Source organism: Myotis davidii, unplaced genomic scaffold, assembly GCF_000327345.1.
Source record: "Myotis davidii unplaced genomic scaffold, ASM32734v1 scaffold223, whole genome shotgun sequence".
Classification (NCBI taxonomy): domain Eukaryota; kingdom Metazoa; phylum Chordata; class Mammalia; order Chiroptera; family Vespertilionidae; genus Myotis; species Myotis davidii.
Window position 1 is genome coordinate 4,888,471 of NW_006294609.1, and position 26,668 is coordinate 4,915,138.

General features: G+C 41.6%; 1 protein-coding gene across 1 annotated transcript in view; it reads right to left on the reverse strand.

The window, feature by feature from the left end:
- Positions 1-26,668, reverse strand: part of HECTD4 (HECT domain containing E3 ubiquitin protein ligase 4) — a 142,193-nt gene that overhangs the window by 81,246 nt on the left and 34,279 nt on the right. Inside the window, exons 17-37 of the mRNA XM_015567364.1 lie at positions 26,098-26,226; positions 24,065-24,189; positions 21,644-21,797; positions 21,050-21,150; positions 19,013-19,211; positions 16,686-16,832; positions 15,455-15,559; positions 14,068-14,231; positions 13,381-13,614; positions 12,221-12,413; positions 11,931-12,035; positions 11,121-11,209; positions 10,580-10,755; positions 8,704-8,839; positions 8,445-8,586; positions 8,179-8,345; positions 5,920-6,066; positions 5,065-5,249; positions 3,467-3,620; positions 2,094-2,374; positions 1,701-1,890 (exon numbers count right to left, since the gene is read on the reverse strand). Of these exons, the coding sequence (XP_015422850.1) occupies positions 1,701-1,890; positions 2,094-2,374; positions 3,467-3,620; positions 5,065-5,249; positions 5,920-6,066; positions 8,179-8,345; positions 8,445-8,586; positions 8,704-8,839; positions 10,580-10,755; positions 11,121-11,209; positions 11,931-12,035; positions 12,221-12,413; positions 13,381-13,614; positions 14,068-14,231; positions 15,455-15,559; positions 16,686-16,832; positions 19,013-19,211; positions 21,050-21,150; positions 21,644-21,797; positions 24,065-24,189; positions 26,098-26,226 (3,323 nt within the window). The remainder of the gene's footprint in view (positions 1-1,700; positions 1,891-2,093; positions 2,375-3,466; positions 3,621-5,064; positions 5,250-5,919; positions 6,067-8,178; positions 8,346-8,444; positions 8,587-8,703; positions 8,840-10,579; positions 10,756-11,120; positions 11,210-11,930; positions 12,036-12,220; positions 12,414-13,380; positions 13,615-14,067; positions 14,232-15,454; positions 15,560-16,685; positions 16,833-19,012; positions 19,212-21,049; positions 21,151-21,643; positions 21,798-24,064; positions 24,190-26,097; positions 26,227-26,668) is intronic.

A 26,668-nucleotide genomic window follows, 5' to 3' on the forward strand; every position in this document is an offset into this window, starting at 1 on the left:
ACGTCTTGGCTGGAGACACCCTGCTGGGGCAAGACTTGCTTCAGTGGGGCTTTGGTGCTCACTGAGTCTGCCCCCCGAGTGTGTCCCTTATGGATCTGAGGAGTTGTAATCTGGATGGTCCACTCTGACTACTGGGTACACTGGCTCTTGGATCTCTAAGGAGGTGCTCATTTAACCTCTGTCTAAGGCTACCCTGCAGGAGCTACGGAGAGATCTGCAGATTCCTCTTCTTTGGGATTTGGAGGTGCCCAGATGAGGCACAGCTGTGAAGCAATGCAAGCTGCTGTGGGGCCTTGGGTCTTCTTTTGGGTGTTCTGGGGCTCTCTGACCCAGCTGCATTTTGTTAGGTAACTGTAGATTGCAAAGGGCCAGGTCATTCATATGCAAAAGCCTCTGCCACAGTTTGGGTGGGGCAGGATCTCGGAATCAAGAGGATGGAGCAGACAGCTATGGCTGATCCTCAGTCCTGCCCTAAGAGGTCCCGGGTCTCAGTGTCCCATGGTAATCGCTGCAAGCACCTTTGAGAGAAAGCCGCCCTCGAGTTCCGCCCACTGCTAAACAGTCCAGTTTCTCCCCGTATGAGTCTGGGTCCCCAGAGACTCGCCCGGACCTGGCATTCAGAGCAGTGGGGAGCTTGTGACTCCCTCCTGATTGAAAAAGCCAACCACGTCCTCAGTTGCCAGCCCTTTCCACATGCGCCTCCGTACTTCTGCACTTTATTTCCACACCTCCTCTGAGTCTCAGTGTGCTTTTCTCTTTCCTTCTAGTTGTAGACTTTCCACTCAGCTAGCCTTCCTGTGGTTCTGGATGATGTCCGTGTCTTTTAGTTGTATTTTTGAAGTGGTTGTGCGAGGCAGCAATTTCAGGTGTTTACCTATGTTGCCATCTTTGTTTCTCCCCTGGATCTTCCTTTTTAATAATTCAGCTTCCTCTGCCACCAAACTTATACTGTGACGTTTTGCAATGCCCAAGATGTTTCTCAGATATTTCTTCATAAGCACTGACCTGACCTGAACCTGCTTAGTTTATGCCAGCAGCCCATTAGTGTTTTCAATTGTCACGATGACAGACAAGGGACCCAATTATGAAGATGAAACCATCACCAAATCATGTAGAGCAGGTGTTTATGACTCTTCCACCTGAGACATAAACACCTGCTCTACAGTCCCTTGTGCTCTATGGCAGGCCTCCCGATGTCCTGGATCCCACTAACAGGGCCCCAAAGACTTGTGGTCATTGGACAATAATGACATATTTCTACTTCTTTGAGCAATCATACCATTCATACTTCCATGAATAAAACCTAAAATAAGTTTATCTTACATCTCCACCCCACAGTCAATGCATCTTCAAATTTACTGATGGCTGAAGGATGCCAATAACACCGTTTGCATTATTCCTTCTCAAAGCCCAAGTCACACAGTAAATTCTCCATCGAACACAAATAATACATTGTCAACAGGGCTTTTGCTCTGTTGGGTTTGGAGAGATAGAACTGAGCTGTGGTCAAGTTGTGAATAGAGACCCTGTGTCTGCCTTTCAGCCCAGCCTGTTTTTCCATGGGTGATGACAGTAGCAGTGATTATGTCTTAGAATTGCTAAGAGGGCTGAGACAGTTAACATATGTAAGGGGCTTACTCAGCACAGGGCCTGCGACATGGTTAGTGCTTGATGACGTGTAGCTATTAAATCTCTGTTACCTTAGTAATGGCTGAAGAACTTCATGGGATGACTGGTCCTCCCGCTTGTGGATAAAGATAGAGAGCTTGCCATCCACTGCTTCACTCTCTTCTCCAGGATCTTTATCTCCTTTTAAGGAATTCTTGGGACTGGTTTTTGTCAATGTGGTGTCAGGTTCAGAAGCGGTTGGAGAAAGAACTGTCTGACATCCTTTAAGCAAACAGAAAAATTGCAAAGTTGTTTGTGCAGTGAGAACACTGGTTTTGGAATCTCTCTTCCTCCCTTTCTCCCTGTGTCCCTTCTCCCTTCTTCATCTCTTTTATCACAAAGCACAGTTGCCACAGTGGACAAGTGAAAGCTCGTGTGAGTGTCCACAAAGGCCGTGCTAATTTTCCCGTCCCAAAGTTGCTCACCTGGGACCACGTAATCTGCCAGCTTTGCTAAGAGCAACGAGGCGATCTTGGATGCGGGGTCGCTGGGATCCTCCTGCTCACTGTTTAGGGAGGGAACAGAGTAGCTCCATGGTGGGAGCTCCACGTTCCCACAGTCTTCTACGCTCATTAGAGGGAGAGCCGCCCGGCACAGCTGAAGGATGATAAGGACCAGCTTCGGAGACGGGCGTTGGTCAAGCAGCAGGGAGAGGAGTTTGGACACACAAGCTGGCTGGCTTAGGATGGCTTTACCTATGTGACTCCTGAAAAAGAAGGAAGAAAAGGTACATGATGCTGGGAATGTTAATTTATAGAAATTCAGAAGCAAGAGGTCCCTACCTGAGGTTAAACCAATGGATCACTTCAGATTTCATGAGGAAGACCTGGATTTGGAACTGTGCTTTGATGGTCAAGAATTGAGGTTTTTTTAAATTATCTGATGAAACCTCATAATTCACCAATAATACTTAAAAAGAAAGATTTTTTAATATTTTCCTGACCCCTGATGCTCACTTACATGAGATCCTATAGTTTGGCATGACTCATAGAGCATCCAGACTTAGAAACCTAACCTAGGAGCCTCACAGTTCATCTTTCAGTCCTTTTTAAGGAGTACCTCGAGACACGAGCCACCATGCGGTGCTGGGCAGGCCTCACCAGTGTGGGATCGGCCACAGCTGTCAGTAAGGAGAAAGCACTGAATCCAGCAGGAGCCACACAACAAGCAGCCTGTGCGGACAAGCTCTCGTGGGCCTCATGGCTCAACATGATGGTTCTAAACTTCCACAGAAATCTTCTTTTAAAGACACAGCATAAGGCCCTGGCTGGGTAGCTAAGTTGGTTAGAGCATTGTCCCATATGCCAAGGTTCTGGGTTCAACTCCCAGTCAGGGCACATACAAGAATAAACCTTTGAATTCATAAATAAGTGGAATAATAAATCAATGTTTCTCTCTCTCTCTTAAGGTCAATAAATAAAACTTAAAAAGACACAGCATGAGAAAGTGAGTTAATGATAGGTCCTGACTGATTATTCCTTAATCTTGTTATAATGAGGGTAAGGATTTTTGGTTATTGAATGTAAATGCATAGACTTGAAAGGCAAGCAGATGTTACCAGCAAAGTATTGAAGCAAACTATACTACTTTATGATGTGGATATTCATCTAAATAATCCTCACATTTTGGAATGAAATACTATTTTTCAATGACTTTATTCTCTATTATTTTTCTTGAGGTAGGAGTATGTCAGAACAGCCTAGTAATTTACATGGTTCAAAAGATAAGGCAACCAAAGGAACCCCAATCATTCAAGAGGCAAGCAGCCTGCTCCCAGGGCTCGGTGGGCCTGCCCTACCTCGAGAGATCGTTGAGGAGACTGAGGACGTCCTGGAGAGCATCGTTCCCTGCAGCCTGGTTGCCACAGCACTCAGTCGCTCGGGCAAGATGGTTAGTGAGAAGGCTGGACACCTGACGGGCCAGACCTGAGTGCACGGCCTCTGTGGAGCCGCCTTCAGAGTTAAAGAGAGAAAAAGCCTGGTGAAACCCCAGGAAGCCATGGTGAGCCTGCAAGTTGGGAAGTCCTCCTCCTTGGCCTCCCTGTTAAAGCCCTCCCCTCTTGCCCATTTTTTTTTTAACTTGCTCAGTATTTCATTAGCTATCCAATTAGCATCTTCTCATTAGATAACATCTGCACACAAAAAGGTAATAGCAACTTGAAAAATGATTCAATGTTGAGAACAGACACTATTCTTAATTAAAACTGAATATAATCCTATATTTTATTATAATAAAAGGGTAATATGCAAATCGACCGAACGGTGGAATGACCAGTTGCTATGACGTGCACTGACCACCAGGGGGCAGACATTCCATGCAGGAGCTGCCCCCTGGTGATCAGTGCACTTCCACAGGGTGAGCACCGCTTAGCCATAAGCCATAAGCACAGTGGCCTGCCTCCACAGCAGTGCTAAGGATGTCAGTCAGACATCCCCCGAGGGCTCCCGGACTGCAAAAGGGTGCAAGCCGGCTGAGGGACCCCCCGCCCCCAGTGCACGACTGTCATGCACTGGGCCTCTAGTTAATCCATAAAAAACCATAATAAAACAGACTGTGATTGGCAGGGAAGAATCACCATTTTACTGCAATGAAAACATTAATTTTAACCCACACTCTACCTCTTCTCAAAATAAAAAAGCTTTTTGGAGCTCCATTTTCATTGTAGTTTCAGGGCCTCCCCTACCCCCGCTCCCAAGCATCCTATATAATAAAAGGCTAATATGCAAATTGACCGAACAGTTGCTATGATGCACACTGACCACCAGGGGCAGACGCTCAATGCAGGAGCTTCCCCCTGGGGGTCAGTGTGCTCCCACAAGGGGAGCTCCACTCAGCAGAAGCTGGGCTCATGGCTGGCGAGCGCAGCGGCAGTGGTGCGAGCCTCTCCCACCTCTGTGGCAGCACTAAGGTTGTCCGACTCATGGCTTAGGCCCGCTCCTCATGGATGGCATCAGTCGACATCCCCCAAGGGCTCCCGGACTATCAGAGGAGAGGGAGCAGGAGGAGCTGAGGGGACCCCCCCCCGCACAAATTTTGTGCACCAGGTCTCTAGTTTCTTATAAAAGCCACAATAATTTTTTGTCTTTTCCTGAACTTCCTATGATTTCCTGGATCCCAGTGTCTATGTGCACTGTTTATTCTGCTTGGAAGTCTTCATTATCCCTTCAAGAGTAACTGACATGTCACCTTCTTTGGTAAGCTCTGCCTGATCTGTAGTACAGCTGGTCTATAGAAACCTCTATGGTCCCACATCACTTTGTATTCACCTTAATTATGGCATTGACTACCCTGTAATTATATGTTCACTGGTCAACCTCCCCCACTAGACGGTATCTTTTTCTTTTTTAATTGATTTTAGAGATAGAGGAAGGGAGAGAGAGGAATCCTGCTTCTTACCTTCTTCTTTTTCCCATTCAACACAGCGGTTGGCAAGCACCTGGAAGGCTGCCCAGGCCATGGTGGCCACCTTCTGTTTCTTGGTTTGTTTCTCACTGGAGCTGGACTCGGTCTGACTGCTCAGGCTACACAGCCGATCCATGAGCTGAACAAGGCCACTGCGCACCAGGCACTTCTCTTCACTCCTGGGCCCGGTGGAAAGGGTTATACAGAACAAACATAACTGACCAGCCCTCAAGAATCTCTCACTTAAGACTCGGGTTATCAAAGGGGCAAAAAACATGCCGGTATAGGTCTTTGTTTACAACTTAGAATACTCCCGTGTATAACTGAACACAGAAATGTTTTTATAGAATGAGGATCTCCTTCATTAATAAGGAACTTCAAGCTCTGGTTTGTTCATACAGAACAGCAAAGTAAAAACTGATGGCATCAACTCGAGGTTGCTCTAACAGAAAAAAATTATATGTTTTTATCATAAGGGGATTCAAAGAATGACTTCATGAGTGCCTGACATCTTCAAACTATTAACTGAGTGACTAAGAAAGGAAATAGATGTGTACATGAAAAAATTTTTTGACAAAATTATAAGTAATTTCCTAAGGACCTTTTTCTTTTCTTCAAACCTCTTCATTCTCGCAATGTAATATAACCTCTAATGGCCACATTTGACCATGTAGGAACTCATCAAGAAGGAATTTACATAGTAGCATCAGGCGGCAAGCTCATTTAATCAGCATGATATCATTGGATAATCAAAGCAAAAAAATACAATTTTTTACGTTAAAAATATTTGTATTTAATGAACTACAATGTGGTATAACTTACATACAATAAAAGCATTTCCTTGCTTACCTGGTGTAAGGTATGGTACACAAGAGTCCAATGCTATTTGCACACGCAATAGGGTAACGAGCACACAAAGACACGACAGAGGTCATGGTCTCGCCAAAGGCTTCCTGGACCTGCTCAACCATCCCACCACAGGTTAGTTCTTCAATTCTAGGAAACAAAACCAAAACTCAGGCTTCCTGAGCCATGTCAAGAACAGTGACAGTGAACATGAGGGCAAGAGATTTCTTCTGAGAAACCTGAGTGTCTAATGAATTTATAACTAAAGAGATCGCTTCTTGGCGATCACTGGTGTTTCCCTAACTGCAGGATGACAGGAGACCGTTGGGAAGGATTTCTAAGTGTGCCTCCAAGACAATGCCACACACTCAAGAGAAGTACAAGGAATCCTAGGTTAGGTAAAGTTAAGCAGGCTCCCTACTGCAGGACTTCTCAGAGCCTTATAAAGTTAAAGTCCATAGTATATCTAAGAGCAAGAAATGGTACCCAACATTTCCCAAATGTATTTAATAATGAAAACTACTTATTTGAGACACACCTACAGTGTCCCATGCAGCAATGAATGCTGTAAATGTGATTGTACCTAATGAGAAAGCCAAGGCCCAGATCAGCGAAGTGTCCTTTTCAAGTTCACACTCGATTAGCAGAGAAGGAGAATCTAGCTGACTGAAGTAAGGCTTGCCCAGTGTAAAAACACAACTTGGGCTAGATTCTGTAGCAATTGCTATTAGTTTAGAACTGGAACTATCTAGATATACTGACAAATATATGCAATGTAATAATAGTAAAAATGTTTATAATAGTAAAAATAAATCCTAAGGTTTAAAAATAGGGAGTTGGCTTAATAAAGGTTCAGCAACACGATACAGTGCTATAGAACCCCTAATAACATTATAGGAGATGAGATCTATGGTTAGAATAAAGACAGAAGACACTAAAATGTTAAGTTTTATTTTAATATACTAGATTTACAGGTGATTTTACACTTCGGGATTTTTTTGCATTTTTTCAAATGTTTGACATGTGACATTAGTAATTGAGGGAAATGTTATGGAGAAATTATTCTGGAAGTAAGTTGTGGTATTGTTAGTGTTACCCACTAAGCCTTCTGGGCACCCCTGTGGTAGGGTGGGCATGTGACTAGTCTGGCCAATGACCAGAGCTCTGACAAGGGGACCGACAGCTTTTGAGATGGTGGTCTCCTCTCTGTCCTGGGCTCCTTGTGATTACCATGAGCCAAGATGGACCTGTGATGGGCATGAGTAAGAACTAAACTTTTGCTTAAACCGCCGAGATTTTGGAGTTATTTGCTTCTGAAGAATAACCAGCCTTCCCCGATTGACAGAAATTTCTCAAGATATTCACATGAGCTCCTGGTTAACACATTTTCCTCCAGCCACTGCCCTCCCCTGTTGGCCAGAATTCCCTAGAGAGTTGCCAGGAGGCACATGCAGCCTCCAGCAGTCCCAGCCCAGGACTAGGAGAGAAAAGCCTTTTCTATTTCTCTCTGAAGATCTCTAAAGCACAGTGGGAAACTAGTAATGCAAAATTCCTCACAAATCAGTTACAAAACCTTCTTCTAAGTAGCTACAATTATGTTTTTAGAAATTAATACGTTAAATAAGCATAAAAGTATACAAAAATACAAGTATAAGGATGTTGATTAAAGCACTATTGTTAATGCAAAAACCAACAAAACAGAAAAAAGGGAGAATGAACAGAAGGAAGGGAGGAAGAGGAAGAGAGAGAAGAAAGAATGAACTGATGTGCCCATCAGCAGGGGATGAATTAAATAATATAGAATTTAGACATCCATACAGTGGAGGTCCATGAAGTTCTTAGAAACTGTAAAGCAGATTCATATGCAGTGACATGAAAAGATAGATCCAAGATATACAAAGCAAAACAACTTTAAAGCAAGATTACAGTAAGGCATGTATCGTATAATAGGAATTAAGTTTTAAAAAATCACACTCATACACACATATGTGTACAAAGAGAATTAAACAGCTATTGATGTATGTGTACTTGATACAACAAGCTGTTAATGAACAGTGGAATTTAAGAGGAAAAGGTGAGTAAAGAGACTTATTTTCTGTATATGCTGAATGTTTACAAAATCATAAACTACTTTTATACAAATAAAAATGTAATATTTTAGGAGGAAACATAAGGATTTGGTCCCAAGGAGAATCTTTGGGAGGCGGTTGTCTCCTTTGCCCATTCCGGACAGGACAGTATAAACCAACAGAAACAACTGACCTGGGTCCTCCCTGAAGAACCATTGTCACTGGACCCACAAGATGCGTCACTCCCCCAACTCGCACAGCTGCAGTCAACAGTTCGCGCATGTGCACCAGGGCCTGCTTGCGAGTGTTTCCCCGCCTCCACCTTGTCTGTGCAGCCAAAAGGAAGCTGCTGCTGGACACCTGAAATGCATGAGAAGGAAGCACGCCTGATTCTGGCTAACTGTCTCAGGCCTGTGCTTTTCAGTATTATTTTTCTGTGGTCGGCAATACGTGACATACAGCTTGGTCAGGGTTGGTGCCGATGAAAGCAAACAGCTGCCCCAGCAGGACACTGTAGGTGGGCTTGTCCCTGCTGTCCTCGATGGCCAATGACTGCAGCAGCGTAAAGGAGCTGCTCCGGTGGCTGGTCCCATGGCGTCGCCTACGGAAAAGAAAACTGTTGGCTCAGAAAAACAAGAGACCCTCAGGGAGTGTGTTTTGTTAATTGAAAAGCATTCAACTGCGTGTGGGAATCCAACCTTGGCCATTAGCCATTTACCTCTGATTTGCTCTAGTAAATTCCAGATCTTCATTACCAATCATTTCCAGGTCAGAAGGAGCCGACATGCTACGAAGAAAAACAGGCTGCCGCACAGCATGAGATATCACCTTTGTTTCAGAAGCTGATTTACAAGCTGGAACAGAGAGGAATAAAAGGGTTCACATATCTATCCCATTTGTAAGGACAGCAGCAACCTGGAACTACCGAATAGCTTTGCTTTCTGTGAGACTTCAACCACCAAACCAGCAAGCAAAGCACAACTAATATTTTTAGGCAAATTTTTAAAACCTAGATATTAGGTTAAAAATAATCTTAGCTTAGAAAACTAAAATCTTTTCACCAAATTGGGTTTCCAAAGGCTCAAAAATTCATTTAATTTCATAGACTATCAATGTCCACTTTAGTAGAGCATTTTAAAAAGCAAGAGAGAATAAAGTGATTTCTGGCAGCAAAAATTTATTAATTCAAGTAAATCCAGACCCTTTTATTCACCCAGAGATGGCTTTTGTTACCCTTTAATCCTGGATTTGTTTAACGAACTTATTACCATTTTGCGACACCTGTTTTGATCATAGTAAGAGTAAATATCACACTTGAGCTAGAATCTGACCAGCCCCTTCCTATAAGATACACTCCTTAACACTATCCAGGAAAATAGTTGTTTTATAAAGGAACACTTTAAAGTAAGAGCCGCTTGGAAAGCATCCCCAGCCTTAGTGAGTCGTCGTCTTTCTATGGGAACTTTAAGTAACCAGGGCTAACGGGGCCAGGGACATTATGTAGCGGACCATCCTGGCATGTGATCTCGGGGCACACTTGGCACACTTCCCCTGATGTCCTCAGGGAGCGGTAGCCTATGGGCAGGGTCAGAAACCTGGGAGTCAGCCTAGACTTCTCTCCTAAGTGAGAGGAGCCCTAGGCAATCAGCTGATTGCAAAGGAGTTTGCTTGCTGAAAAGTGTCCACCAGGTAATGGGCTGGGTTACATGCAGTCTTTCATTTAAGAATATGTTTACTCAACTTGTGTTTTCAGGAGAAGAATTAACACTTGTTATTTTGGACTATGCCCAAAGTTGTGATCCCACTTAAGTAAGAAGACTCATTAATGTCCCTGAGAAACACTTTTTCAGGCTAACAATTAGAATGGGATCAGGGGGAAAAATCTAATAGTGGAAATTCATGCTAGAAGATTCCACCTAATTATTAAAAGACAAAATGCAGGGGTGGGGGGGACGGACAAAATGCAAACTCAGTTTCAAGAGGAAAATATGATGCATTAAAAGATTCACAATACTGCCCAGCTAGCATGGCTCAGTGGTTGAGCATCCACCTTTGAAGCAGGAGGTCACAATTCAATTCCTGGTCAGGGCACATGCCCGGGTTGCGGGCTCGATCCTCAGTGTGGGGCATGCAGGAGGCAGCCGATCAATGGTTCTCTCTCATCATTGATGTTTCTCTCTCTATTTCCCTCTCCCTTCCTCTCTGAAATCAATAACATATTTTTTAAAAAAGATTCGCAATATTGACTATCTAGTTATATATGTTACTATGAAAATGGCAAACCATCAACTAAAAATAAGGGGCATAAAATTACAAAAATACATGTCATGGGCTCCTTAGGATGCTCTCAAGAAAAGTGGAAGAGGCAGGCGAGGGAGCATCCCCGGTGCTCAGCTGCCTCACAAAACACCACGTGAATTCAATGAAAAGCATTTCGTGGCTGGAAAAAGTAAAAGGCACAATAAAAAATGTTAAAATTTCCTTTTTCTTCCTTTCTGAGAGTACACAAGAGTGATTTTTGAAAAAGTAGCTGATGCACATTTTGTGAGCCGGCCAGTGCAAAGAGCCTGTGCAGGGCTGGCTTGGAGCAGTACCCGGAGTCTCTGCAGGGGTCCCCGAGATGCTTCTGGTGAGGCCAGAATGGGCCGCAATGGTGACATGCAGCAAGAGTTCGGCTCGGTTCATTAAGCTCTTCACTAACGTCTTCGTTTTAGCCAGTGGGTGCGAGGGTTTCTGAATAAGAGAATTCACTTCTTGTAGGAACTTCTCCCTATAAAGAAAGGCTCAGGTGCATTTAGTCATTCTCTAGTTTACCAAGTCCAAAGTTTTTTTCATTACAAAATATATGAGAAGATAGACGGGAAACTAAGCAAAAGTCAACTGGTCAATATTGCTCACCTCCCCTTTTCCCCATCAGAGGGGAGCAGGGCTATAAAACTGTGGTCAGTTTTAGTTCTTTCTGCCCAGTTTCAAATGCCATGGTGCTAACTTTTGAAGGTTAAAATCAAAATTCACAAGTCTAAAGTATTTCGTAAGTACACACTACTTTATAAAATATCTGCTGAGACTAGATCTTCACATTTTTTGAGCACCAAGGGAATAAATTAGCTTTGCATAGTTATTAACATCACTAACCTCAGTGATAGGACCATGTTTTCAAGATCATTTCCATCAAAGGAGACTTCCTTCATTGAACACAAAAGTTCTAGTTCTTTCACTTTGTTCTAAAGAAGGAAAAATCAAGAAAAGATGGTATGTGGGATCTGCAAAGACTGAGCTTTTCTGCACATGTTAAAAGGCATAGAAAATTTCAGGGGGAAAAGCACCCTCTTTGGTCCATATTTCTATGCCAGAAGCACATTTGTAAATTATCACTTGATACTTCAGTGATTAAAAATGGTATTGGCCGCTTTCTGAGGGTTTTTTTTCAGTGCTTATAACTCTGCCATTGATTTGATTTTTTAAGGCTTGAAAGCAAAATTTGATAATGATGCTAGCTTCTTTATAACCGTATTATTCAGTTAAAAAACAACTTAACAATCCCTAGTCGGTTTGGCTCAGTGGCTAGGGCATTAGCCTGCGGACTGAAGGTTCCCGGGTTCGAGTCCGGTCAAGGGCACATGCTTGCTTTGCAGGCTTGATCCCCAGTAAGGGGCCCCGTGCAGGAGGCAGCCAATCAATGATTCTCTTTTATCACTGATGTTTCTATCTCTCTCTCCCTCTCCCTTCCTCTCTGAAATCAATAAAAATATATTTTTAAAACAAGCGAGTCAACATGTGCATTCCCATAAAAATAACTTAAGAAGTAATTTATTATTTGTATTACTGACATGTTGTTCTAATACATTTTATTTAACCCTTTTAAAGAATGGGTGCATTTTGGGGTGTGCAACATTTTAGGAAGTGACCTGATTCTATCTCTGTGCACGCGGCATGCACTCGCACCTCGTTGAAGTGATAGTCGTAGAAGAACGGCGTGTTGCTCTCCAGCTTCCCCTGCGCGGCTTCGTCCGCCTCACTCTGCCATTTCTGTTCCAATTCCGCAACACTCTGCCATTGAAATCAAACAGCGTGAACGTCAGTGCAAAAGGGAAACGCTTGCGGCCTACAGATGCCGAGTGCTGGTCGTGATCATCATAACCATTCAGGTCACTTTGTAAACTTCCTTACATGTCTAGGAATGAAGTGATTTCCAACAGCTATAGGAGACATGCTGGTGTTTAGCTTTCCCTTACCTGCAGCTGTCTCTCCATGGCATTGAGTTTCTTAAAGGTCTCTCCCATAATTTTACACAGTAAGTCATATTCCTCAGCGTGCTCTTCTTGATACTGGAAGTTTATGAGAGACTGCAGTGCATCAACCAAGTTCAAGTGCTTAATCACACATGACACCACCATCTCCTCCATCACATCTGGCTGAATTACCTCTCTGTGATTACAAGGGAAAGTGGTCAAGGATATGCCATGTGCTCAACTTACCAGTACGTTCTTACAGGTTAAAGAACACAGGCTTTGATTTAAATATATTAAATATTCACACCTATTCCAATAAAGAGGCATGAACATTATATGATGGCTTTCCTATCAAGTTGGCAATAATTAAATATATTTAACTGATAAAACTAACATTGGCTGATAAAGCTGAAAATCAAAATGAATGATATTTCACTTTCTATGATTCATACATTTTGAACTCTAGTCACATTAGAGCTGGAAGAGGTGTCAGAATCAAAAAAGACCTTTGGCACCATTTATCTGCCAATTAATTTTATGCAGTTTGTGGCTTGTAGTATTTCGTGTGTATAGATGTTGGGCTGAAAGCAATGGTGCTTCTGTATTTTTTTCATTTTAAATGTCATCTGTTCTTTATATTTTTCTCTGAAATAGGCAATCTTGCCTCATTAGGCAGAGCAGAGGCTTGCAAAATAGGGTTCACTTTAAACAAGAATACCATGAAGACATCTGTAACTGCAAGACTTCTAGAATAAAGACCCCTCCTTCACCATCTCTTTAGGCATCAAAAACAAAGAAATACCGCTTGACTCTATGGAAATGAAAGTAGAAGATAAAGCCACCTGAGAAAAACCTAGAACTTGTCAAACTGTAGCATGCATCAGAATCATATGGAAATATTGTGAAAACAGATTATTGGGCCCTACCCTCAGAGATCCTGGTCCAGAAGGTGTGAAATGGGGCCCAAGAACTAACAAGTTCCTGGGTGATGCTAACTGCTCACTACAAGCCCACACCAGAGTGCCACCTGGGGTACTTGTTTAACAATCATTAAACAAACATTAACTTAAAGGTTCATTTGCTAGACTATAAGAAAGTTACCCCCCTTCAAATATTTAAACATGTTTTTCATTGGAAACATGAAATGCTATACAGAAACATACTTTATGCTTGGTCTAAATTGAGGTCTAGCACGCCCAGAAATCTCCCTGAGCTTTATCATGATTCCTGGAGGCAGCCTGATCCGGGGCAGATCAAAGTAGCTTCCAACTGGAGGCACGAGGACGTCGGAGGGGTAGGTGAACTCTCTGTCTTCCTCAATGGTCAGAGGCAACGGAGACGGGCTGGGAGTAAGGGCAGGGGAGATCACGCCATTGGCTTCCACCTGCCACTGGCACCTGAACAGACAGAAAAGAGATTCTGCACTTCCTCTTCCATCTGGAAAGCTACTTAAAGTTTGCAGACAAATAAAACATGAAGGATCACATTATGTATTTATTCACTACTTAAATATGCTCTAAAGAAAATGAGCATATTATACAAAACCACATCTTTGGAAATCTACCTCCTTCCCAACATTTCATTATGAAAACTTTAAAACATTTTAAAAGCTGAAAGAATTACATGGTTATTAGCCATATACCCATCGCCTAGATTCTCAAATAAATATTTTGCCCTATTTGCTTTATCATCCATCTACCCATCCTTTTGGGGATCCTTTAATTACACAATGACACTCACAGGATTGTCAGGCAGTAGGCACGATCATCCGGCAAACACTAAAAGTCGTTTTCCACATCAAGTCATTTCTCCTTTGTGAGAAAACCCGCCCCATTTGAGCCTGTTGTTACCTTTGTAAAAGTTTGGACCGCAATAGCTCCTGACAGGCTTCTTCTTCTTTGGTAATTTCTGGTCCATTGTACAGGATTCTTAACATGGAACAAGCTAACACAGACAGACCCAAAGCCAGGTCTACCAGAAAGGGCAAGCCTCCTGACACATCCTCCGAAGACTCCTACAATGCAGACGGGGGCAAACCACACTGGTCAGTGCACATGGCAGAGCCCCTCCACCTGCACTCACCACACTGCACTGTCCCCAACCAGAGGGCTCACAGAGCAGCATCAAGTACCACGGCTATGGGACCCAGGGACAGCACCCAACCATGAGCAGAGAGATGGTGGCACTGGAATGACCACAGAGTGAAGTCTCAACACAGTTCTGGAGAGAGAAGAGCCAATAAGACTCCATATTAGAAACAGCACAGATCCCATGCACGAGTGTTTGGGTAACTCCTCTGCTGTGCCTACCTGGGTATAAGTCACTATTTCGTTTTGTCACCTCCATCCTGTGCTCAAACCAAGATGTTGTCAGTGATGACAGAGAATTCATTCAATAGCCCTGACTGGTTTGGTTCAGTGGATAGAGTGTCAGCCTGGGGACTGAAGGGTCCCAGGTTTGATTCCAGTCAAGGGCATGTACCTTGGTTGCGGGCTCATTCAATAAATATTTATTGAATACCTCCTGTGTACCAGCCACTGCTCTAGGAGCTTGAGATACAGCAGAGAATAAAATAAAGCTGCCTGCTCACTCAGCGCTTACTTTCTAGCAGAGAATTCCACTCCAGAGAGTCTTAGCTTGCTTAACCTTAAGTGATCCCCAATCTAAAATACACTGTACAAATCAGGTACCTTGAGGGGGTAGTAAACTCCTACTCCTCCCTCTCTTTTTTTTTAGGTGGGAAAATAATTTATTTACATAGATTCCGGGATCAGAGGGAGGTGGGGAATAACTATTAAGCACTGCTAAAGAGAGTAGATAAAACCTGTACACAGAGTATAACACAAATATAATCAGAGACAAACCTAGTCTAGCAAGAAGAGCCTTTGGGACTAGAATGAAAATAATCTGACCCTACTACTCTTAAACCCAGAGTCCAAACGCTTAGTGTCTAAGTTTTCTTCGTCCTATGGAAAGATTCTGGAGGCAGATCACCTCTTCCCAGCTTCAAAGACAGAGCCCTGGCCATGGTTCTCTGTGCTGCTAAATGGATCTGAGGTCACAGCTAGTTTTATTCCATAAAACCACCACTTAGTACCAGTAGTCTATGCCTTTCAAATGGAAGAGATGGATGAAACAGTGACTCATATTCTGCCCTGCTTCCAAGGCAAATATGATGTACGCAATCAAGGCACAAAGGAGAAAGGACTATGTCCACAGCAGAGGTTAGTCAAGTACCTGAGCTCGAACTGTGCAAGCAAAGCCCCACATGGCTTTGTCAGGAGTGTTGTGTTCACGGCCACTTCTCATTTCAAAGGAGAAGGTGACTGTATCTCCTTCCACCTTAAAATTTAAGGGGGGGAAAATGCACTTTAAAAACAAGACACACGGCTTTCAAGAGAGCAATGAATTTCAGAGATTTACTTTCAAAAGGACCACAGCAATACTTCACTCCTTTCCTCACTTGCTTTTTAAATTCAAATTCCATCCCCTCTCATTTGGACATCAACCTTTCAGGGTCTCTCCTGCCCAGGTGGCTTTTGGGACGAGGCATCTGTGAAGTGGATCACAACTGCCCAATAGCAGGATCAGAGTAAAGATGAATCAAATCTTAGGCATAATTTTAATAAATACCTCAAATGTCTATTCTTTCTGCCCTCCTCCCACCTCTTCACACCACCTCGCTTGTGCCAATAAGGCAAGCAAATGGCCCGTGTCGTGCAGAACACAGAGGCAGTGCTGGAAGAGCCTGCTCTGTGTGGTAGAACCAACACAGTGTTTGAGAATCAAAAGGCAGGAAAAGGGAACAGCTAAAAGTGCTGTGCTGATCTGGCGTCGGATGCTCGGGACTAGCCCTCTGGAAGAAACTCATTGTCTGTGGCTGAATTAGAGCGGGTACATAATGTATGAGATAAAGGCTCTGGGAACACACTTGGGAGAGGTTTGGGGGTCTTAATGGGTTTTTCAGTTCATATTCATGTTCTAGGTAGGTATGTGGTATTTCAAGGGCCCAGATCACAGAGCATGGCTCAAATCTTATCAGTCTCAGAATGGATCATTTTTGCTCCTAAGGCCCAAATTCATCTGCAAACATTGGTTCCACATTTGTAAACTTCAATGGCCCTGTGGGTCCAGGGCAGCCACTATAAGGGTATCCTATCTCAGAGAAGAAGTGAGCTGGAAGAACTAGCAGTCCTTTTAGTGGCCAGGGAAGGAAATGCTGTGACCACCTCAGTCCATGCAGTAACCCGTGGGACAGGCTCTGCAGTGGACAGGGGTCTGATGCCCTGCAAGGGAAAGGAGGATCATTTTGAATGAAGTAGTGACTTCATAGGCCTGGCAAGGCAGCCCCACCTCAAAAAAGCCCCCATGGCAAAGTTTTCTGGAATTCTAGTTAATATACTTGGGCCCGTGAGGAATATAAGTTCATTTTTCTTTTCTATGAAGTGAATGTGACTGGATACCATACCTTCACCAAGTCTTTCGGCCAACCAGTTCCTAAGACACTACGGCTGCCGTATCCCAGTGTATTGCCTCCATACTCAGCAACCTTCCTACTGTTTGTGTTAGGCCCCGCGTATATCACCAACTTCAAAACAGAAAATATACTGTTAGACTGTAAAAGAAAAACAAAAACAACATCTACAAATAAAAAGGCTGCAGAAAATGTTTGTTTAAAAATACATTTATAACCAGGCACTGAAGTCATAATATAACTAATATTCCCTGATTTTTTTTTAAAGGTACAACTGATATTAGTTTGAATGCAATCAACCATTGGTATTTACAGGGCAGCTACAGAATAACAAATATTATCACAATTTAATTGACTTGGGCACTTCACATTAAAATAGTTATACTCAGTTAACACATATATATTTTTTTAAATAGCTATTTGAATCCTAAGTAACTACATATAATTCATTAATAAAAGGTACAGTTTGCCCCCTTAAGTCCTCCCCAAAATTAATAAAGTGAGCAAATACAGGTAAAAAGATGGTTATATCTCATACAACAGCAAAATAAAAGCAAAAAACAAAACAACCCAAAAACCTCAATGAATGAGGATTTTAAAAACGCAACAAATTGAAAATAAGCCATATATTCTTAGAATGTTGCTTCATGGTATAAAAAGAAAATGACACAGATTTGGGCAGAAAGGGGGCTGCTTCTTGGGTCAGTTTTCATGTATCAACACTTTTCTTCAATAAAGGCTCTTCGCTGATATCCAATGAACCATCTTTCGAATTTAGAGGTCGTGTGGCATTCAAATACTCTCACAGGAAGAATAAGGCTCTGGCTTCTGTGAATACCAAATCCTGTCTTCAAACATATACTGACAGCCTCTGACTGCGTCAGAGAGATCAGTTTGGATCTAAAAGCTGCACTTTTAGTCCTGGACACTTATCATTTGTGACTTTGTACCCTCCTGACACCAGCGGGACCACTGGAAAAGTATATGTTTCTTCTATCCATGTAGTGAGCATCCCTGTACCTCCACATTTAACACTAGTATCTAGTGCAGGTGCAGGTCAGCATCCATCAGAAGATGCAAATTACTGGCTTTTTTTTTTTTTATACCCGGGACCCCTCAGTCCGCAGGCCGACGCTCTATCCACTGAGCCAAACCGGTTTTGGCAAATTACTGGCTTTTAATGGAGAAACTTAATGACACCAACTAAAATGGCAACTCTTCCATTTCTATTTTAAATAGTCATTATCGTTTGAATCTAAAACACGGGGGTAGCTGATGCCAGGGGCTATGAAGTGGTGTAGACTGATGCCACTTTTTTTTAAAATCTATTTTTTGAGAGGCCCACCAAAGACTATTTTCTAAAGTCTCTTGTTTGCAGCTACGGTGATTTTGGGGGCAAGTCTTAAGTCCCTCCTGACATCTGGGAATCTTCACTAGCCTAAAGATAATAGGGAAGAGGATTCTATAATTTGCCAGTAGTGTATTTTACTATTTCATTGTATATTCAGTTAAGAAGTCTTTTATTCTTAACCTAAGTATCCCCTGGGATATAAGACCAATTGTCCTTACAAAGTTCAGGAAGGAGAGATATAACAGACAGCTAACAATCTACATAAAAATAGTCCTGTGTAAGTGCAAAGCTATTAGATAATCCTTCAGTTGTTCTTTTATATGTTACATATCACGATTTCATTAGCCTTTCCTCATAAGTTCAGCATAATGGTTTATAATGTAACAATTATAAACAGAAGAAAACATCTCAAGCCCTAAACACTTCCTTTTACTTATAATTTGGTTTGGCCACCAGGTTGGAAACTACACCTCCTCCAAGTATGTGGAAGTGTAGTCTCCTAAGACAATGGCAAAGAATAACCTAAACAAAGACAAGCCCTAACACACCTGAAACCCTTCTAAAAGGACACCTTCTCCCCAAAAGGTACATGAGAAGCCCCAAGAATTGGGCAGTAAGACCTTTCTAGATGAATGGACACACATCTACAGGAATTCCAAGCACAGAGGGAGGCAGGAAGTAAGCAGAACAGAAAGAAAAATTTCCTTTGACTCGGATCTAAACTTTGAAAACTTACAAAAGCCCACTTTCAACATGTTATCAAAACACTGTTCTTAGACCCCAGAGGTGCTGGCTTTTTGACTCCCCCAGTCACTACCTTCCAGGCATTATCTTAGGGAAGTTCTCCTAAGAGACATCTGCAGACAGAAATACGTCAAGAATGATGACAAGCAGCAAAGGAAAATAAGAAGCATATAAAGATAATCAGCTTATTTGCGGTGGAACCAATTCTAAAGCGGTTTTTGCTTACTTTGTCATAGTCATATTGTGAAGAGCATCTGCTATCGAATCTAAGATACAGGCAGCGAGCTCCTGGGATGTGGACAGTCTCTTTAAATTTATAGTTGTCTCTGACAGGATGGACTGTTTCCACAGTCTTGCCAGCAGCCCATGGAGCAGGAATCTTTAAACCAGTGAGAAAGCCTGGCTCTTCCTTCTCTTCCAGCATCCTACAATCAGACAAAGAGAACATGACTAGTTTAGCAGTAAGGACAGGAAGAAGAAAAGTAACACAGTGAAATAGAATAGGTTAAGAAATGTCACTTTAATTTTCCACAGCATGCAGTATGACAACATTGTGGCTTTTGAATGCTTGATATCAGTGGCGATCAGAAACATTTTAAAAAATCCTACCTATAAGGTTCTTTTCTTTTGTTGTTGTTATACAATATATTTGCATTTCCCTCTCTTTTTTCAAGGCGGAAGTCCAAATCATACCCAAGAGAAGACCTCGCCAACTCTCATTTAAAGTTACTCAGAAAAAAAAAAGAAGATACTGTAAGCGTTTAAATTGGCCGGTTTCCAAATCCCACAGGATCAGCATCCTATAAAGGTTCCTTTTGTTGATATCTGAACATCAATTGCTGAAAACTCCATCAGTCTATGCAACTACTTTATACTGTAATTTTTACTTCACAAAAGTATCTTCAAAGTTCCTCTTATCTATTATAATTGAACTCTCAAGGATGTCACAGCCCCAGGTTGTGGGATACAAACTCCCAATCCTGCACTTAGCTGCTGTGGAATTCTTCTCTTTCAGCTCTGTGCTATCCAATATGGTAGTTACTTAGTCAAAATATGGCTACTTAAATTGAATCTAAATTAAATACAATTTAAAATTTAATTTCTTGGTCACATTAGTTACACTTCAAATACTGGACAACAGCATGTGGCTGTCGCCAACAGTACTAGACAACAGAAATACACATTTTCATTACTGCACAAAGCTCACTTGGATAGCATACTGCTCTAGAGAAACCCAGAAGTCCTTCCTTTCTGATCAATGCTTTTAAAGACAACTTTAGTGAGATGTAATTAACATATAACAAATTGCACTTATTTAAAGTGTACAACTTGGTAAGTTTGGACATATGGATACACCTGTGAAATTTCCTCCTTCTTGATAATCCAGACCACTTTGCTTTCTGTCACTAGAAATTAGCTTGCATTTTTCAGAGTTTTATATAAATATAATTATATAGTTATACCGGAGGCCCGGTGCATGAAATTCATGCACTCAGCGGTACGCTCACCAGCCATAAGCGCTCCTTCTGGCTGAGTGGCACTCCACCTGTGGGAGCGCACTGACCACCAAGGAGCAGCTCCTGCATTGAGCTCCTGCACTAACCCCTGGTGGTCAGTGCACATCATAGTGACTGATCCTTCCGCTGTTGGACAATTTGCATATTAGCCTTTTATTATATAGGATACCTTTTGTGGGGGTTTGGCTTCTTTCATTCAGCTTAATTAGTCTAAGATTCATCCATGTTGTTGAATATATCTATAGTTCATTCCTTTTTATTGCTGAGTAGGATTTCATTGTATGCTTATACCATTGTGTGTATATATCCCCTCACTTGTTGATGGACGTTTGGGGTGTTTCTTGCTTTTGGGCTATTCTAACTAAAGCTGTTAAAAACTTCAATACAAGTCTTTGTCAGAATCTATGCTTTCTTTTCTCTAGAAGTGAAATAGCTGGGTCATATAAGTTTAACTTTTTGAGAAACTGTCAAACTGTTTGCCAAAGTCATGTTTTACATCCTCATCATTAATATTTGACAATTTGTCAATTCTGAACTAATCTCTTGATTGGTGGAGAAATTTATTCTAACCTGCTCCTATAAGACTACAAAGCAATTCTATAATTATCCGTAAAATTCTGTCCCTGAATTCTCTTTCTTTTTTCAGTTAGATGATCCTCGCTAAAAATCACTGTTGTAAAAGCAGCACTAGGCTTTCACCAGAAGAAACAAGGCAGGGGTTCCTGCGAGGAAGCAGCACCGCTCACCTCTCATCAGGGAACAGCCTGCCCTTCTGGTCTGATGCACCACATGGGGAACAGCCCACCTCGGCAAAAACTGGACACTGGGTTTTAAGCAGCAAAGCCGTCTGAAACACAAAACCATCATCATGTCTTAAAGTGCTGACGTCAGTTATCTGGATGGTACCAGAGCCAAACTTAGAATTATCACTTAAATCATCTTTTTGCAATCCTAGTCTGCCCTCTTTCACTAAAAAATGCTTTGCTACTTAGACCATTTAACATCATTTTAATCAATGCTGGAATGGAACATATTTATATTGGTTACCGATAGCCACCAAGAACTCAGAAGACGAAATATCATGGCAGGATCTCAGTAGCATTGTAGATTAGCACTTTTATAGCTGACTAGCAATTAGTATTTGCTAAAAGATTGCAGTAAATAATTTAGTCAAATAAAATGTTTTCCTTTAATGTTTCAGTTTACTTTTAAGACACGATGTTTTTCTTCATTCCATTGTTAGTTCCCTTGGCTTCTGAGAGACATGGTTATATTTATTCTGCCTTCAGCGAATGCACACGGCTGCAGAGCAGTGCACGCTGGCACACCAAGGATCGTACCTGACTGGTATAGAGTACCAGCTGCACTAGCTGAGGCATCAGGGCGTCAGCCATGATCAGAGTCTGCAAATTTGGATGCATCAGGGAAGTCAGTAGCACTGGAAGAAGGTGACCAAGCATGGTAGCTTTAGTAACTTGTTCCAAGCCTTTTAACCTACAAAAAATGTCAAGAAAACGCAACTTATATCATCCCCCAGCATGTGAAAAAGCAACTGACATCATCATTATCTGACAAATTCTCTTGAATTAAGGAAGCACTTATAGTTGACAGCAATTTAATCCACAAATTTCCCATCTTCTACTACTGAGAGAGGAAACAGAAATCTCAATAGATTTCCTCTTCAACCTATGATTTTGCACACACAAAATGTTTACATGGTGAATTTCATAGCACCTCTGAAGCACTTTATAAATGGGTCTTCTAGCCCTGACCAGTTTGGCTCAATGGATGGAGCGTGGGCTTGCAGACTCAAGGGTCTTGGGTTCCGTTCCCATCAAGGGCATGTACCTTGGTTGTGGGCACATCCCCAGTAGTGGGTGTGCAGGAGGCAGCTGATCAATGTTTCTAACTTTCTGTCCCTCTCCCTTCCTCTCTGTAAAAAAATCAATAAAATATATTTTAAAAAAATAAATAAATGGGTCTTCTAGGTAGGCAAATGGCTATTCTAGGTAGCTACCATCTGCAGAGCTCCCTTGGCTCTGGGGCTGCCCTGAGTCTCTGACAGCAAGAAAATGAGTGGCTACACCACCAGTTCACCTACCCACAGAAGTAACCCCCACTTTTGCCTAGAGAAACTGGCTTGTGTGGGGTAAAGAGGCAGGCAGATTTTTCATTTGACTTTAAAATCACACCCCCCCATTTTATTGAGATCTAAGTGACATATAAAATTGTATAAATTTAAAGTGAACAATGTAATGACTTGATATATCTGTATATTGTTAAATAATTACCGATGCACAGTCTTTTTTTATTTTTAAAGAATCTGCAATGCCTTTTTAAAAAAAATATTTTTATTGAGTTCAAAGAGGAAGGGAGAGGGAGAGAGAAATAGAAATATCAATGATGAGAGAGAATCATTGATTCTCCTGCACACCCCCAACTAGGATCGAGCCTGCAACCTGGGCAATGTGCCCTTGACCGGAATCGAACCTGGGACCCTTCAGTCTGCAGGCCAATGCTCTATCCACTGAGCCAAACCAGCTAGGGCACCTAGTCATATTCTTAACATCCTAATCTTCTGCTAGAAGAATTAAGATATGTGACTTACCCAAAGAAAGATGTGGGTTAGGTAAGTTCTCTAAGACTACTTAGGATATTGGGATTGGAACCAAAAACAGAGCTCAGATCTCCCAGGCTCTCAGACTGTATCTCCTCCCAGGGCAGATCTGTACCACTTGCCAACAGTGGACCTCACATGCCTTAACAAGCCCAAATGCAACACTGTTCTCAGTTCCAACCTGCCCACCTACTCCCTGGGAGAGGTTCAGAAACAGGGATGTGGGGACAGATGGGTGCCTGAAGGAAGTTACACTGCAGGATTGTTCTAGCAGCATCTCTAACGTTAAAACCATCAACACGCATGGTATGTAAGTCATCTTTAACAGCAAACCACAGCAGAAATTTTAATGGGGAGGACTGAGAAAAGGCTTTATTCCTGGGAATGAGATGTTCATCCTATATGTAGGTCACTCCTATGTCTGGAGCAGTAAAATTACAGTAAAATCTGAGATAGCATGTCACTGTTATCCTTTTGCGTAGCAGTTAATTGTCGGCATCACTAAGTCACGGCTACCTCTCTAAGGTACTTATCATGAGAAACTAAGTGCATATGGTGCTGAGCTAGGGACTAATGAAGGTACAAGGCCCGAAGGTCAGAGCCGATGCTGCCCCCACAGTCTTGCTACCCTTAGTTCACGACTGTTAGCCCAATCACACCTATAAGCAGCATTACTGAGATCTAACTGACGTATAAAATTGTATAAATTTAAAGTGAACAATGTAATGACTTGACATATCTGTATATTGTGAAATGATTCCCTAGACACATTCTTTTCTTTTTTTTCCAAAGAATTTGCAATGCTTCTTTTTAAAAAAAATTTTTTTAATTGATTTCAGAGCGGAAGGGAGAGGGAGGGAGAAATAGAAACATCAATGATGACAGAGAATCACTGATTAGCTGCCTCCTGCACACACCCAACTGGGGATCGAGCCCACAACCTGGGCAATGTGTCCTGGACCGGAATCGAACTCTTTACCATTAAAGAGTTTTTTTGCACTTGGCTTTGAAACACCTGCCCTTTCAACTTATTCTCACAAAAACCCTGTATATTAACTGAATATCTGATAAAAGACTTCACTTTCAGAAGCAAGTTGTTCTTCCTGAAGGGCAGCAGGTCACAGTTCACAACCCTTTTCCTCACCTCTGCTCACGGTCAGGCATGTCACTATTTATGAGGGCGGTTGTGACCTGCTGTAGCATTTCCAACACTTCATCACATCCAGTCAGGATCTGGGTGGCAAGAGCCAGAATACTGACCTTGAGCTCCTAGGTAGAAAATACCACAGTGTTATTTTTAAGCTTTGTGATGAACATGCACTCACAATGACAACATGAAATGACATATTTTATGATGCATTTCCAAATTAAATAATGAGGTGGCCAGAATAAGCCCAAAGCAGTAAGTTCCGCTAGGATGGGAAGTGGTAATGTGATTAGGGAGGCTAAGGTCGGGAGTGCGGACAGAAATAGGCAGTATTTCCTTGGGGGAGGGGGAGGGCACACGAGTCTCCCATCCCCTACAGCACAAGGGAGCTCCCGGTGGCCAGCCCAGAAAGTGTCCCGTGGAAGAGTGCCTTGGGTAGTGTGAGGATAGCTAAAGAGAAAAAGAGAACAGTAAAAGGCGCATGTAGAGGCGGTGAGTAAAATGAGACAAAAACACAACATTCTGAAACAGTACAAGTGACCTTTTTCACTTAATGTTTTAAACCATTACACTTGAGCTAAAAATTAAAGTATCAGGCTATTAAACATTAAAAATAATTATTAGAGAGTTCATGGGGGTACAAACACTAAATAATGTAAGAAACACTAGTTAAGGTCATAGGAATGTTTAGTTTACAATTATTTTCTATTAAAAAAATATAACCAAACTAACTCATTAGATGAAATCTGTGTTTTTTATTTTTCCCAGAAATACTAAACAACCCAGTCTATTCTGCCTTTAACAAGATTATTTCTTTCCATGGGTTAAGAATTTATAAAATTTAGCCTTTCAAATAGAAAACACTGGTTTTCATTGTTGGAATTTTGTGGGGTCTTTTTCTTTCTTTTTCGGTGTTATTAAGAGAAAGAGAATTCTGAACTGACCAGACGAGATAAAGCGTCGTCTAAGTGGTACTGACCATCTGAGCCGTCATCTGCTGACTGCACACCTGGCGGTAGCACAGTGCCAGGTATTTTACATGTCTCGTCTCTAATGCTCACAGCAACCTTACAACAGAGATGTTATTGTCCTTTCTACTGATTAGGAAACTAAGGCAAGAGAAGGTAATGAATAGTATCAGCAAGTTAAATGATTTATTCATGCATTTCTGCCTATTTAAAAACTGATTATATAATGAGATAAACTCATAAATATGAACTAGCATGTGTATGATTTACATAGTACATATACATCAAAGAGTAAGAAAAGGGCAAAGTGTAATGAATTTTATCTTTAACTATGGCTTCCGTGGTTAATTTTTCAGTGTGTTTGGTCAACACTTTAGGGAAGAAGCAATTTTTTACTGATTTCTATAACTGTCCCACAAAGATGAAATTCTGAAGAACAATGCAAATACAGCCTTGAGCATCTGTCAAAATTTTAACAACGGTATTAAAAATTGTTGGACTGCTACAAATTGCCATGTGCAAACAAATTATTGAATTTACACAGGAGCTAACTTAAAAATAATTACTGAAAATGAAACGAACTATATAAGGTTCGAAATAATTCAATATGAAGATAGTGAGAAAATTATCATCTATTTAAAGTTATTTGAATAAAGAGAATATAATAAACCGGCCAAAATGTCAAAGTTGTTTAAAATGTTATGCCCCTGGATTTACTTATATTTATTTATTTATATATATATATATATATAACTTTCAGGTGCATATGAGATCACTTGTAAGAGCCATATTTCATAGTTCTTTAAAAAAAGATAAAAATGAACAAAGACATGAAAAGACTGACAGGAGCACATGGAATGACACATTATGAGAGTGTCACAAATATGGTAACCACTGTGCAATGACATAAAAATCTGTGAAATGAGTGGCCCAATAAAACCTCTCACAAAAATATAAGCCACATGGTGAAATCCGACATCATCATACACAGAGATATAGCCAATTAAGCTGTGCTTTACGCGCTGGGTAGAAAGCATCGTTAGAATAAAGCTTGGTGTTTACCTGTACCTTCAATGTCTCTCCCTGCAAGGAGTTGTCACTGTCATCATTCTCATCAGGTTTAATCAAAATAGTGTTACTGAGAAGGTGGTTCTGAACTGCCATCAGATAACGCAGGCAGGAGGATGCAGCCTTCAATACAAATAAGGGCATTTAAATGATCTAGATCTACTGAAAGAAGGGATCAGGTGATCCACATGTTTTTAAAACATTTCCACAAGGGAAGCAAAAGAGAGAGTACAGAAAACAGACTAAGTTAGTTTCTCAGGTGATTTTTTCCACTTGGCTTTTGACACAGAATTTAATACATTTACCATGACTTTCTGCCTTCTGATAATTCTCACTAATCACTCACATACCTGAATTTTTCCCTCTTAATAATTTTCTTCCCCACCCTCCTTCCCCTCCATTGAGAAGACTCTACCAAAACCTTCAAAAAAATTTTGGTTCTTTTATTATTATTATTATTATTATTATTATTATTTTCAGGTGTACAGCTTAGTAGTTAGAAGATCATACACATTACATAGTGTTCCTGCAGTATTTCCAGGACCCCACCTGGCACCCTACATAG